This window comes from Telmatherina bonti (assembly GCF_933228915.1).
Source record: "Telmatherina bonti genome assembly, chromosome: 1".
Classification (NCBI taxonomy): Eukaryota; Metazoa; Chordata; class Actinopteri; order Atheriniformes; family Telmatherinidae; genus Telmatherina; species Telmatherina bonti.
In genome coordinates this window covers 44,509,157-44,524,506 of record NC_136619.1, presented here as the reverse complement: position 1 = coordinate 44,524,506, position 15,350 = coordinate 44,509,157, and the positions used below count along the sequence as shown (strand labels likewise).

Below are 15,350 nucleotides of genomic sequence, written 5' to 3'. Positions count from 1 at the left end.
TGTTTAATAATCACCAGATGAAATGAAGTAACTTCAGATCTGACAGGTAACATTGACCTCATTTGCCACAAAGTTCCTCCAAGTTCTCCAGGAACGTCTGGTTTTACAGCAAATATCAGTCTGGAAGTTAGAAGCCAATCAAAGAAAACAGCAGAAAATGATCAATAACTAATTTTTTATTTGAGTTCAATCGTGATAGCAGATGAGCTGATCAGCTGGTCCTCACGGAGGATCACAAGATCTGATTGGACCGGATGGTCTTCAGTCTGAAATGAGAGAACACCGCTCAAACACAGGAGACATTTCTGGACGTTTCATGCTGAGATCTTCCATCAAATCATGTTTCAGCATCATATTGTGTAGTTTAGGCATATCGCGTCGAATCACGTATCAAATTGTATCGCATCTTATCACATCATATTGCATCGTATTGCGTTGAATCATATCACATCGTATCACGCTATCGCGTCGTATTGCATCATACTGCATTGCGTCAAATCACATCGCATCGTATCGCGTCTAATCACATCGTATCGGGTTGTATCACGTATCGCATCATATCGCGTCTGATCTCGTCGTATTGCGTCAAATCACGTATTACATCATATCGCATAGCATAGGCATATCGCATAGCTTCGTATCACATGGTTTCATGTCGTATTGTGTCGAATCACATTGCATCGCGTTTCTCATATCGCATCAGATCTCGTATCATGTTGTATATCTTATTGCAACATATTGCATTGAATCATATCACATCGTATCACGCTGTATCGCATCATATTGCGTCGCATCGCATCACATATCACATCGTTTCGGGTCGTATCACGTGTCGCATCATTTCGCGTCGTATCAAGTCGTATTGCATCGTATCGCATCAAATTGCGTTGTACTGCATCATATGGCATCAAATTGCGCTGTATCACATCATATTGCGTCAAATCACATATTGCATCGTACTGTGCCATATGGCATCGCCGTATCACATTGTATTGCGTCATATTGCATGAAATCACATACTATTTCATCATATCACGTCAAATCGCATCCTATTGCGTTGTATCGCATTGTATCACGTCGTTTTGCATTGTATCACATCATATTGCGTCCTATCCCATTGCATCACATTGTATCGTGTCGTTATCACATCGTATCGCATCATGTAGTTGTATCACATCGTATCACATTGAATTGTATAACATCACGAGTCGTATATCATGTTGCATCATATGGCGTCACATCACGTATCGCATCATATCGCATCAAATCACATCATATCGCGCTGTATCGGATCGCATTATATTTTGTCGTATGACATCGTATTGCGTCATATTACATCAAATCACATCTCACACTGAATCACATCCTATCGTGTCGTATCACATTGTATCACATCGTATGGCATCGTATTGCGCTGTAATGCATCATGTCACGTTGAATTGTATCGAGTCGTATAACATCATAATGCATCATATCGCGTCGTATTACATATCTTGTATATCGCATCATATCACATCATTTTGCGTCGTATCGCGTTGTATAACACATATCGTGTCGTATTGCATCGCTTAGAATCACATATCCCATCAAATCGCATCGTAACATATCACATGATATCGCTTCATATTACGCCGTATCGCATTATCAAATCATATATTGCATTGCATCGCGTCATAACATCATATCACATCATACTGCGTCGTATAGCGTCGTATAATATATTGCGCCGTATCACATCGTATCGCATCATATCACGATATCGCTTCATATTACGCCGTATCGCATTATCAAATCATATATTGCATCGCGTCATATAACATCATGTCAAATCATACTGCGTCGTATAGCGTCGTATAATATATTGCACCGTATCACATCGTATTGCAGCACAGTCGTATCATGGCATATCTTTTCGTATTGCATTGAATCACATATCACATTGCGTCGTATCGCATTGTTTCGCGTCGTATCACATCATATTGAATAAGATCGCATTGAATCATATTGCATCATATCGCATTGTATCGTCATATTGCATCAAGTCACATATTGCATCATATCGCATCAAATCATATCGCATTACATCTCGTATCGCACTATTTTGCGTTGTATTTTGTCAAATTGCATCTTATTGTGTTGTAAAACATATCGCGTCATATTGTCATTGCACATATCAAGAGGTATGTCATATCACGTATCGCATCATATCTCGTATCTAGTCGTATTGCATCATACTGCGTCGTATCACGTTGTATTGTGTCAAATCGCATCGCATCGTATCACGTCATATTGCATCGCATTGCGTCAAATCACATAGTATCGCGCTGTATCGCATCATATCGAGTCCTATCATGTTGAATCAAATTTCACATCATTGTGTCGCATATCATTTTGCGTATCATGTATCGTATCATATCATATCATATCGTCTCTCTTATCTAGCCGTATTGCATCATATTGTGTTGTACCGTGTCATAAGGTGTTGAATCACATATTGCATCGTATTGCGTCATATCGCATCATATCGCATTGTGTCATATCGTACGTCACAACGTATCAGGTATTGCATCATATCGCGTTGTATTACGTCTTATCGCATAATATTGCGTTGTATCGCATCGTAATGCATCATATCGCGTCCTATCTTGTCATATCGCGTCGTACCTTCTGAGCAGCTCATCCGTTGAGATCGGTCCATCTTCGTTATTGTCTTCATCGCTGTCTTCAGAGCTACTGTCTGAGTCCTTCTTATTCTTCTTTTGCTGCTTTGCTTTGTGCTTGTGCTTTTTGCGCTTCTTCTTCTGCAGCAAAAACAAGACAATGTTCATTCAGATTTATCGGATCTTTTCCAATTTTCTTTTATCTATTCTTCTTCTGTTCTTTACCTTTTTGTCCTTCTTGTGTTTGTTCTTCTTCTTCTGTTTCTTGTCTTTGCTCCTCCTGCTGGGTTTCTCGTCCTCTTTGGGGGAGCAGATGGAGGTGGCGCCCCCCCTGTCTGAACAGGGAACAACATGCAGTGCTTTAAACTTTCATCTGGATGGGGGGCATCTGAACCCGGATCAGGGCGTAGGACCAGGTACCAGTATGTGGACCCTGCAGCTTACCTGGTGCTGTTGGATTCTCACCAACAGCAGCTGAAGGAGGCGGCAGTTTTGGACCAAACTCCTCCTCTTCCGGCGGCGTTGTGTGAGCGGAAGCTCCTGAAGGAAACAGGAAGTGGGTCAGCTGAAGCCACAGAGGTGGAGGTTTCACCTAAATCTGGTCAGAACACCTGCAGGCTGGCTGGACGAGACGATGGATGAAGAGGAGATCCTGAAGAGGGTCGCTGGCTGCGACTCCATTTTCACTCCTTCCTCTTTCCCATCTTCATCTTCCTCATCGTTGCTCTCTGATGAAGAAGAGGACTTGTCTTCATCAGAGGAGCCCGCGAAGATGGCTTTAAACAGGTCCATGGGAGGCCTGTCCTCCTCCTCCTCCCCCTCTTCATCACCCGCAGTCTGCTGGTCAACTGACTCCATCTGAACAGGTCCAGGTCCCCCAGGTGTTCCAGGTGTTTCAGGTCCTCCAGGTCCTCCCGGTGCAGAGGTCTCATCCTGCTTCATCTCTGTTCTGTTCTGTACGGTGACGAGCAGATCGTCCTTCTTCTTCTCCTCTGAAACATCCCACCTGGACTTCTTCGCCGACTCCGGAGTCTTTGGAGCAGCTGTGCGGTGGAAGAGAAGAAGAAGAGATCAACATGTGTGAACAAATCAAACATGAACTACGATTAAAAGGTTTTAAAACATCTGGGGACCGGTTCCGTCAGACTGAATATGAAACCTGGTCCAGACCAGAACCGGTCTACCTGCAGTCTCTCTGTCCTCCAGCACCGTCAGGAAGTTAAAGACGGAGAACTTGTCTCTCTTCACCTTCAGCAGACCCACCACACTGGACCTGGAGAACCAATCAGAGTCAGACTTGGGGTGCCTCACAGACCCGTGACAGAGTTCTGGTTCTGATCAGACCATACCCGGGGAACGGGTCAGGAACGTTGAACCTCTTGCACAGCAGCTTGTCAGGATGCCACTCCAACGTCTCTCTGGTCAGTTGTCCAAACATCTTCATCGTGACGGCGGCTTGTTTTTCCTCCACATCGCCCTGGCAACAGAAACAACCCCGTGTCTACCGGCGGGTCCGGATCGGGACTCAGGGAACCCAACGGTACCGTCCTACCTCCTGGTCCTGGGGCACCTCCACTGTGTCTTCGTCCTCCTGGTGTTTGCCTCGGGTGAAACGCGAGGACAGCGAAGATGAGGCGGGCCGGTACAAGATGGAGGCTCGGACAAACTCCTCCCTCTCCCTGCTGCGCTCCCACTCCGTCATGTTGCGGTCCAGACTCCGGTCCAGAGCGTCTGCAGGAGACAGGAGTTCATACAGCACGGGAACAACCTGACGGGTTAACTAGTAGGTTAACTAGTAGCGTTATGTTAACATTTTAACTGGTGGGTGAATTAGCTTAACTGTAATTTCCAGGTTAACTAGTAGTTAACCAGTAAGTTCACTACTAGGCTAACTGGTAAGATAACTAGTATTTTACCTGACTTGCTAACTAGTAGGTTAACTAGTAGGTTAACTAGTAGCGTTATTGAACATGTTAACTGGTAGGTTAATTAGGTTAAATGTCATTTTCCAGGTTAACTAGTAGTTAGCCGTTAAGTTAACTACTAGGCAAACTGGTTAATTGGTAAAATAACTAGTATTTTAACTGACTTGTTAACTAGTAGGTTAACAAGTAGCATTATTGAACATGTTAACTGGTAGGTTAATTAAGTAAATGTCATGTTCCAGGTTAACTAGTAGTTAACCAGTAAGTTCACTACTAGGCTAACTGGTAAGATAACTTGTATTTTACCTGACTTGCTAACTAGTAGGTTAACTAGTAGGTTAATTAGTAGCGTTATTGAACATGTTAACTGGTAGGTTAATTAGGTTAAATGTAATTTTCCAGGTTAACAAGTAGTTAACCGTTAAGTTAACTACTAGGCTAACTGATTAACTGGTATGATATCTAGTATTTTATATGACTTGCTAACTAGTAGGTTAACTAGCAAGTTTACTGTTACAGCGTTGATAACCACGACTGATTTTAAGGACCCCCCCACCCAGAGGTGGAGGTGCAGGTGGAGCTCCGTACCTCGGTCTCCCTGTCGAAGCCGGCTTAGGTAACCCTCGTATCGCGCCTGCTTGTCAGGGTTTTTCTGGAACGGTCTGAAGGTCTGGGAGCAGGTCTGGACCCCTCTCCAGACCGCCAGGGCCTCCTGCTGGAGGGCGGAGGTGGGCGGAGAACTGGACTCTTGAGGGTCTGAGGTGGAGGTCTTCTGGGTGGAGGACATGCGGAGGCTGAGCAGCCGCTGTCGGTCTTCAGGCTTCAGCAGGTCCAGGACTGAACTGGGACCTGATCAGGACCAAAACCAGCAATCAGGACTGCAGCCGGGTTCCGCTCCGACCGTCTCCACCTCAGACGGAAAAGTGATTACATCAGAAAACAAGCCCTGCCCCCTCACCTTGCAGAGCATCCTCTCCCAGCAGCGTCCTCCGCTGACTGGAGTCCAGCTGGTGCCGTCCTCCTTGCTGGGGCTCCTCCTTCACCATGTGGCCCCTGGAGGTCTTCAGGGCCTCAGCCAGAGCCGGACTGACTCCAGAGAGACTCGACACGTGTGGACGGAAACGGCGGACTGGACGGTAGTCCCGGGGCAGAGAGGGGGGAGGGAAGATCTGGGGGGAGATCCGGGCCAAGTCAAGGTTTGTTCACATGGAGACGGGTCGTGGGACGGACCGAGCACGCTCACCGTTCGCTCCTCGGGTTGGTTCTGGGCCAAGGTGAACCCCTCCAGGATCTTCCCGAGGTAGGACGCGTCTCTGCTCCGGTCTGGGAAGAAAGAGTTACTAATGACCAGGATGTTTCAGGATGTTCCAGGATGTTTCCAGGACTTTCCAGGCTGTCTCACCTGCCTTCCTGCTGTACTGCTGTGGAGCCGTCCAGCCATACAGACCGTCTCCAGGCTCCTCTCCTCCCAGGACTGTGTCGTACTTGGACATGGAGTCTCTTTGGTACATGTCTTCATCATCATCATCCTCCAGCGCTCCGACACCGAAGGCCTGCAGGTCAGAGGTCAGAGAGGTCAGAGGTCAACGATCTTGTCCTAAGGCGAAGTGGACTGTTTAGCTCCCACCTGCCCAGCGACTCCTCCTCTCCTCCTGCTGCTCCCCTTGTCTCCAAACAGCTGACTCCTGGTCTCTGACTGAGGACAGAAAAGGTCCAGGTGTCCGCCGGCTCCGCTGCCCGGCAGAGCCAGACTCGGGTCCAGACCGCGGTACCCCAGACCCTGAAGCCCCAGCCTGGGGCTGAAGTCCACCGGCGCCATGTCCTTTGGAGCAAAGGTCACGTTGTCTGGAGCAAAGTCCTCATCGTCTTCGTCCTGACGAGGACATAAAGAGAGAAACATGGAACGTGGTAAACATCTGGAACACGAGGAACAGGGAGCATACAGAACATGCAGAACATGTAGAATATATAGAACATGCAGAACATGCAGAACATGTAGAATATACAGAACATGCAGAACATACAGAACATATAGAATATACAGAACATGCAGAACATACAGAACATATAGAATATAAAGAACATGCAGAACATGTAGAATATACAGAACATGCAGAACATACAGAACATATAGAATATACAGAACATGCAGAACATACAGAACATATAGAATATAAAGAACATGCAGAACATGTAGAATATACAGAACATGCAGAACATACAGAACATATAGAATATACAGAACATGCAGAACATACAGAACATATAGAATATAAAGAACATGCAGAACATATAGAATATACAGAACATGCAGAACATACAGAACATATAGAATATAAAGAACATGCAGAACATGTAGAATATACAGAACATGCAGAACATACAGAACATGCAGAACATATAGAACATACAGAACATGCAGAACATACAGAACAGGCATAACATAAACATGAAGAACATACAGAACATATAGAACATGCAGAACAAATAGAATATAAAGAACATGTAGAACATACAGAACATGCAGAACATGTAGAACATGCAGAACATGTAGAATATACAGAACATGCAGAACATACAGAACATATAGAATATACAGAACATGCAGAACATACAGAACATATAGAATATACAGAACATGCAGAACATACAGAACATATAGAATATACAGAACATGCAGAACATACAGAACATATAGAATATACAGAACATGCAGAACATACAGAACATATAGAATATAAAGAACATGCAGAACATGTAGAATATACAGAACATGCAGAACATACAGAACATGCAGAACATATAGAACATACAGAACATGCAGAACATACAGAACAGGCATAACAAACATGAAGAACATACAGAACATATAGAACATGCAGAACAAATAGAATATAAAGAACATGTAGAACATATAGAACATGCAGAACATGTAGAACATGTAGAACATGCAGAAAAAATAGAATATAAAGAACATGTAGAACATATAGAACATGCAGAACAAATAGAATATAAAGAACATGAACATACAGTACATGCAGAACATATAGAATATACAGAACATGCAGAACACATAGAACATAAAGAACATATAGAACATACAGAACATGCAGAACATATAGAACATGTAGAACATATAGAACATGCAGAACATGTAGAACATATAGAACATGCAGAACATGTAGAACATGCGGAACATATAGAATATACAGAACATAAAACACTTCAGGTAGAAACTCACCGAGTCGTCAGAAGCAGCAGGAGGCAGAGAACCGTCTGATGGAAGGAAGGTGGATTGATGGTGGAGGGAAGGTGGAGGGAAGGTGGACGGATGGTGGAGGGAAGGTGGAGGGAAGGTGGATTGATGGTGGAGGGAAGGTGGATTGATGGTGGAGGGAAGGTGGACGGATGGTGGAGGGAAGGTGGACGGATGGTGGATTGATGGTGGAGGGAAGGTGGACGGATGGTGGAGGGAAGGTGGACGGATGGTGGAGGGAAGGTGGACGGATGGTGGAGGGAAGGTGGAGGGAAGGTGGATTGATAGTGGAGGGAAGGTGGAGGGAAGGTGGATTGATAGTGGAGGGAAGGTGGATTGATAGTGGAGGGAAGGTGGATTGATAGTGGAGGGAAGGTGGAGGGAAGGTGGATTGATAGTGGAGGGAAGGTGGATTGATAGTGGAGGGAAGGTGGATTGATAGTGGAGGGAAGGTGGATTGATAGTGGAGGGAAGGTGGAGGGAAGGTGGACGGATGGTGGAGGGAAGGTGGACGGATGGTGGAGGGAAGGTGGATTGATAGTGGAGGGAAGGTGGAGGGAAGGTGGATTGATAGTGGAGGGAAGGTGGAGGGAAGGTGGATTGATAGTGGAGGGAAGGTGGAGGGAAGGTGGACGGATGGTGGAGGGAAGGTGGACGGATGGTGGAGGGAAGGTGGATTGATAGTGGAGGGAAGGTGGAGGGAAGGTGGATTGATAGTGGAGGGAAGGTGGATTGATAGTGGAGGGAAGGTGGAGGGAAGGTGGATTGATAGTGGAGGGAAGGTGGAGGGAAGGTGGACGGATGGTGGAGGGAAGGTGGACGGATGGTGGAGGGAAGGTGGACGGATGGTGGAGGGAAGGTGGAGGGAAGGTGGACGGATGGTGGAGGGAAGGTGGACGGATAGTGGAGGGAAGGTGGAGGGAAGGTCGATTGATAGTGGAGGGAAGGTGGAGGGAAGGTGGACGGATGGTGGAGGGAAGGTGGAGGGATGGTGGAGGGAAGGTGGAGGGAAGGTGGACGGATGGTGGAGGGAAGGTGGAGGGATAAATAAAGTAGAACAAAAAGTAGAGTTTATGATGGAGTCTCCCGGTATCGAACGTGTGTCTCTGTGTCAAAGCATGTCACTGTACGTACCGGTACGCCGTCTGCCGGCTTTCCTCTTTACACGGGGGCCGACACCCTGCCCCTCCCTCCAACCCATCCTTCTCAGCAGCTCCACCCCGATGGATGTCCTGAGACAGAACCCCACCTTACTGGTAACTATGGTAACCAACAAGTATCAGGTGGGCGGGGCTAACGGTGGCGCCCGTTACCTGGCAGGTGTGATGAGCTCCTCCAGCAGCGTGTCTCCGGGGATCAGCGCCAGCTGAGAACTGACGGCCCGAGCCTTCTCCGCCGCCTCATCTCGCCGGCGGGACGAGAACTGCAGCGACGTGGTGATGTTCCTGGGAGCGATGCCGTGCTCGCTGAAGTCCTGGAACACAAGGCAGCATGGTGGTCGCCAGGACGCCAAGCCCCACCCCACACCCCGCCCCAAACTGCTCCCCAAGCCCCTCCCCTGCTGCAGCGTCTGGACTGGGTCCTGGACTGAGACCGGGTCCAAGACCGGGTCTGGACTCACGTCACACAGATTAAGCAGAAACCGCCTCCCACCTCCTCATCCATGAAATCCTCCGGTCTGGCATTATCCTTGTTAGCTTTCTGTTGCCGTGACGACACAAAGGTTGACGGCGTCCAGCCTAAAAGGTAAAACATCAGATTGGTTGGCGCTGCGCTACGTGTTGCCACTGGTGACGTTCAGAGACGGACCTTCTTTGGAGCCGACAGTGTTGAAGTATCCGGCAGAGAATCCTCCGGTGAAGGCTCCGTGGAAGCGCTGGTACCGTCCCTTCTCGTCCTTCACCGTCTGCTCGTGCAGCGGGACGGGTTTCCTCAGAGGCTCGTCTGGAGACACCAACATGCAGATCCCATCAGCTCCAGCCAGGTCCGGAGGAGGATCCGGGATCCAGCTTCGGATCCGGGATCCAGCTCTGGATCTGGGATCCAGCTTCGGATCCGGGATCCAGCTCTTGATCCGGGATCCAGATCTAGATCCGGGATCCAGCTGTGGATCCGGGATCCAGCTCTAGATCCGGGATCCAGCTGTGGATCCGGGATCCAGCTGTGGATCCGGGATCCAGCTTCGGATCCGGGATCCAGCTTCGGATCCGGGATCCAGCCTCGGATCCGGGATCCAGCTCTAGATCCGGGATCCAGCTGTGGATCCGGGATCCAGCTTCGGATCCGGGATCCAGCTTCGGATCCGGGATCCAGCTTCGGATCCGGGATCCAGCTTCGGATCCGGGATCCAGCCTCAGATCCGGGATCCAGCTCTAGATCCGGGATCCAGCTCTAGATCCGGGATCCAGCTCTAGATCCGGGATCCAGCTTCAGATCCGGGATCCAGGTCTGGATCCGGGATCCAGCCTCAGATCCGGGATCCAGCCTCAGATCCGGGATCCAGCTCTAGATCCGGGATCCAGCTGTGGATCCGGGATCCAGCTCTAGATCCGGGATCCAGCTTCGGATCCGGGATCCAGCCTCAGATCCGGGATCCAGCTCTGGATCTGGGATCCAGCTCTGGATCTGGGATCCAGCTCTGGATCTGGGATCCAGCTCTGGATCTGGGATCCAGCTCTGGATCTGGGATCCAGCTCTGGATCTGGGATCCAGCTCTGGATTCGGGATCCAGCTCTGGATCCGGGATCCAGCTTCGGATCCGGGATCCAGCTCTAGATCCGGGATCCAGCTTTAGATCTCGGATCCAGCTTTAGATCTCGGATCCAGCTTTAGATCTGGGATCCAGCTTTGGATCTGGGATCCAGCTTTAGATCCGGGATCCAGCTTCGGATCTGGGATCCAGCTTCGGATCCGGGATCCAGCTTTAGATCCGGGATCCAGCTTCGGATCTGGGATCCAGCTCTAGATCTGGGATCCAGCTTCGGATCCGGGATCAGCTCAACCATCCGCCTCTTGAGTCCGAGTAATGGATGGTTGCCATGGAGACGTGCCGACACCTGGTCATGTGACCTAGCTAACAGAATATCTGTAGATGTATCCGAGTTGCTCCATGATGAAGATGATGAAGATGAGTTGAAACTAAATGCTCATCAAAGCAGAAAACTTTGAATTCCGACATTCCTCGATGTTCTTTCAGGACTCAGGAACTTTAACTTCAGGCCTTTTCTGCTCAACATGGATGAAATGTTAAAGCAACACGACATGTTAACATTCAGACTACGTTCCAGTTCTCCTCGGAATTCTGAGAAAACTTCCCCGAAAACGACAAATTGATCTCAGAATTCCTAGCTGGAAACTCCGACAGTCCAGATCTAAAATGTGTGCAGGACCACCTGTGGTCTGTTGAGGTTCAGTGTGTGAACAGGTAGTTGTTGTTATTTATGTTTACGCCTTGTTTGTATTTTAAAAATGACGTCACCTCGTCACGTTTATTAATTGTAATCATATCAATCAGTTAACAAGTTTCCAATGAGTTTGTGGTTTTCTTCTTCTCTTTTCATGTCCATTTGTCCCAGTCAGTGTCCACTAACTGGTAATGACGTCATGTATTCGGAATTCCGACACGACATGAATGCACCACAAGCTCCCCAGAAAGAATCAGCACGTGGTTTCTGAGTTTTACTGTTTACGAGCCAAATTAATAAACTATTTAATTAAAAACTACTGGACAGTTTCAAAGCCAGGACACATGTTTGTAAGAATTTGGATGAAAATGGAAGCTAATGCCCAAAGTTTTTTTTTTTTTTTTTTTTTTTAAATTTGGGACACTTTATAACTACTCCGTAAAAACGCTGTTGAGAAGCAAGCAAACAGGAATCTGTTTCTGACATAAAATTTAATATTCCGCAAAGAAATGAAGACAATATTACAAACCAAACCACCAGTAGAAAAAAGGTTAAATGTGTTATTAAAGAGTTTGTTTTAATAAAAATAAATCCTTATTGTTGTGGATATGTATTCTCGGGAAATATATGACCTTATAACTGATTAAAATCATCTGTCTCTGTGTTGAATTATCGGATGGTTTAAATGAAGTTTGTTTCGCTGCTAGTTAGCCTAGCCGAACCCCTGCAGAGCCCGCAGGAGACCCCGCAGCGCGTTTTGGTCCTTATTAAAGAGAAGGGTAAAGTTTTAGAGGAAAGAAGCCATAAAAGACACGATTTAACATCCTGTACCTTCCTCTAAAGGCTCCAGAGGAGTCCCGTAGCTCACAAAGTCCTCATCGCAGTCGCTGTCAGACGCCATGTTTGGACTACAACTACGGTTACCGCGGAGGGACAAACTTTACAGAATGGACTACCAGGAAGAAACAGCGGCACCCAGCGGTCATAAAACACTTTCATGAAAGGTTAATGAATCATTTCGGCAGATTCTCTGCTTGAGATTAAGTTTGTTTTTAGTTGTTTTTCCGGACAGTCTCGTCTATTATCTTCTGGTCTCTCTGTTGATGTTTTCTTCTGACTGTTGCTTGGATACGGTTGTTGCTTGGATACGGTTGGTTACGTGAACACCTGAAGCAGCTGAGGATACAATGATGCATCCAAAGCTCCCTCCAGTCTCCTCCCTGATCTATAGAGAACTGAGACATGACAAGATCCAGACCTTTGCAAGACCGAGTGTTCTGGGGAGGTCTACCTGAACCTGAGTCGAACCAGACCAAGCTCAGAACAAGGTGAAATCCAAGACCTGAGGCAGACTGGATCCCGGTAAACTGGAGACAGTCTCAAACCACGGTGGAGAAGGCATCTGCAGAGATACTGGTCTTTTTCAGGACAGAGTGTCTAAAACAGCCCAACAAATCCAGACTGCGGTGCAGTTCCCCCCGCAACATCTAGATGGCAGCATTTACCTACAGGACGGAGGCTGTGCAGACCCACACCTCACCCTGCACATCTGGACCTGGTCTGGTGACCAAGGACCAGATCCTGACGCCGGTCTGGTGACCAAGGACCAGAGCCTGACGCCGGTCTGGTGACCAAGGACCAGATCCTGACGCCGATCTAGTGGCCAAGGACCAGATCCTCATGCCGGTCTGGTGACCAAGGACCAGATCCTGACGCCGGTCTAGTGACCAAGGACCAGATCCTGACGCCGGTCTGGTGACCAAGGACCAGAGCCTGACGCCGGTCTGGTGACCAAGGACCAGATCCTGACGCCGATCTAGTGGCCAAGGACCAGATCCTCATGCCGGTCTGGTGACCAAGGACCAGATCCTGACGCCGGTCTAGTGACCAAGGACCAGATCCTGACGCCGGTCTAGTGACCAAGGACCAGATCCTGACCCGGTCTGGTGACCAAGGACCAGATCCTGACGCCGGTCTGGTGACCAAGGACCAGATCCTGACCCGGTCTGGTGACCAAGGACCGGATCCTGACCCGGTCTGGTGACCAAGGACCGGATCCTGATGCCGGTCTGGTGACCAAGGACCAGATCCTGACGCCGGTCTGGTGACCAAGGACCGGATCCTGATGCCGGTCTGGTGACCAAGGACCAGATCCTGACGCCGGTCTGGTGACCAAGGACCGGATCCTGACGCCGGTCTGGTGACCAAGGACCAGATCCTGACCCGGTCTGGTGACCAAGGACCGGATCCTGATGCCGGTCTGGTGACCAAGGACCAGATCCTGACGCCGGTCTGGTGACCAAGGACCGGATCCTGACGCCGGTCTATGACCAAGGACCGGATCCTGACCCGGTCTGGTGACCAAGGACTGGATCCTGACGCCGGTCTGGTGACCAAGGACTGGATCCTGACCCGGTCTGGTGACCAAGGACCAGATCCTGATCCGGTCTGGTGACCAAGGACCGGATCCTGACGCCGGTCTATGACCAAGGACCGGATCCTGACCCGGTCTGGTGACCAAGGACCAGATCCTGACGCCGGTCTGGTGACCAAGGACCAGAGCCTGACGCCGGTCTGGTGACCAAGGACCAGATCCTGACGCCGATCTAGTGGCCAAGGACCAGATCCTCATGCCGGTCTGGTGACCAAGGACCAGATCCTGACGCCGGTCTAGTGACCAAGGACCAGATCCTGACGCCGGTCTGGTGACCAAGGACCAGAGCCTGACGCCGGTCTGGTGACCAAGGACCAGATCCTGACGCCGATCTAGTGGCCAAGGACCAGATCCTCATGCCGGTCTGGTGACCAAGGACCAGATCCTGACGCCGGTCTAGTGACCAAGGACCAGATCCTGACGCCGGTCTAGTGACCAAGGACCAGATCCTGACCCGGTCTGGTGACCAAGGACCAGATCCTGACGCCGGTCTGGTGACCAAGGACCAGATCCTGACCCGGTCTGGTGACCAAGGACCGGATCCTGACCCGGTCTGGTGACCAAGGACCGGATCCTGATGCCGGTCTGGTGACCAAGGACCAGATCCTGACGCCGGTCTGGTGACCAAGGACCGGATCCTGATGCCGGTCTGGTGACCAAGGACCAGATCCTGACGCCGGTCTGGTGACCAAGGACCGGATCCTGACGCCGGTCTGGTGACCAAGGACCAGATCCTGACCCGGTCTGGTGACCAAGGACCGGATCCTGATGCCGGTCTGGTGACCAAGGACCAGATCCTGACGCCGGTCTGGTGACCAAGGACCGGATCCTGACGCCGGTCTATGACCAAGGACCGGATCCTGACCCGGTCTGGTGACCAAGGACTGGATCCTGACGCCGGTCTGGTGACCAAGGACTGGATCCTGACCCGGTCTGGTGACCAAGGACCAGATCCTGATCCGGTCTGGTGACCAAGGACCGGATCCTGACGCCGGTCTATGACCAAGGACCGGATCCTGACCCGGTCTGGTGACCAAGGACCAGATCCTGACGCCGGTCTGGTGACCAAGGACCAGATCCTGACGCCGGTCTGGTGACCAAGGACCGGATCCTGACGCCGGTCTATGACCAAGGACCGGATCCTGACCCGGTCTGGTGACCAAGGACCAGATCCTGACGCCGGTCTGGTGACCAAGGACCAGATCCTGACGCCGGTCTATGACCAAGGACCGGATCCTGACCCGGTCTGGTGACCAAGGACTGGATCCTGACGCCGGTCTGGTGACCAAGGACTGGATCCTGACCCGGTCTGGTGACCAAGGACCAGATCCTGATCCGGTCTGGTGACCAAGGATGGCGCTGTTACGTCACACGGACTCATCACACCATTGATGGCCAGAAATGACCTTTGACCCCCTGAAGCCATACTTGGGGTGACCCCGAGCAGAACATGAGACAGAGGCGACGGTGACGTCCTTGTTGTGTCCTGATTGGACAGTCGGAGACCACCATGTCTGCATCCGTCCAGAGATCCTCCAGGTTGGATTGATTAGTTGGGTCTGGAGGTCTTCCAGTGTGTTTTAAACGAGTTTTTATCTGATTCAACCCTGAATTGGATTAAGCGGTTCAGAAAATGAATGAATGAATGAACATCAAATCTGTGGCTGAAAA

At 49.5% G+C, this 15,350-nt stretch overlaps 1 protein-coding gene across 1 annotated transcript; it reads right to left on the bottom strand.

Annotated features, from left to right (window-relative positions):
• Positions 1 to 164: 164 nt before the first annotated feature.
• Positions 165 to 12,159, bottom strand: gpatch1 (G patch domain containing 1). The gene is made up of 19 exons (XM_079239944.1): positions 12,077 to 12,159; positions 9,651 to 9,785; positions 9,495 to 9,580; positions 9,155 to 9,315; positions 8,976 to 9,073; positions 7,827 to 7,861; positions 6,213 to 6,458; positions 5,988 to 6,138; positions 5,829 to 5,908; positions 5,544 to 5,754; positions 5,174 to 5,434; positions 4,213 to 4,391; positions 4,010 to 4,137; positions 3,845 to 3,933; positions 3,272 to 3,703; positions 3,105 to 3,200; positions 2,886 to 2,995; positions 2,665 to 2,801; positions 165 to 266 (listed from the first exon to the last, which is right to left on the bottom strand). Exons 1-19 carry the CDS (start codon positions 12,144 to 12,146, stop codon positions 233 to 235), a joined length of 2,739 nt encoding a protein of 912 aa, XP_079096070.1. The 5' UTR covers positions 12,147 to 12,159; the 3' UTR covers positions 165 to 232.
• Positions 12,160 to 15,350: the final 3,191 nt, after the last annotated feature.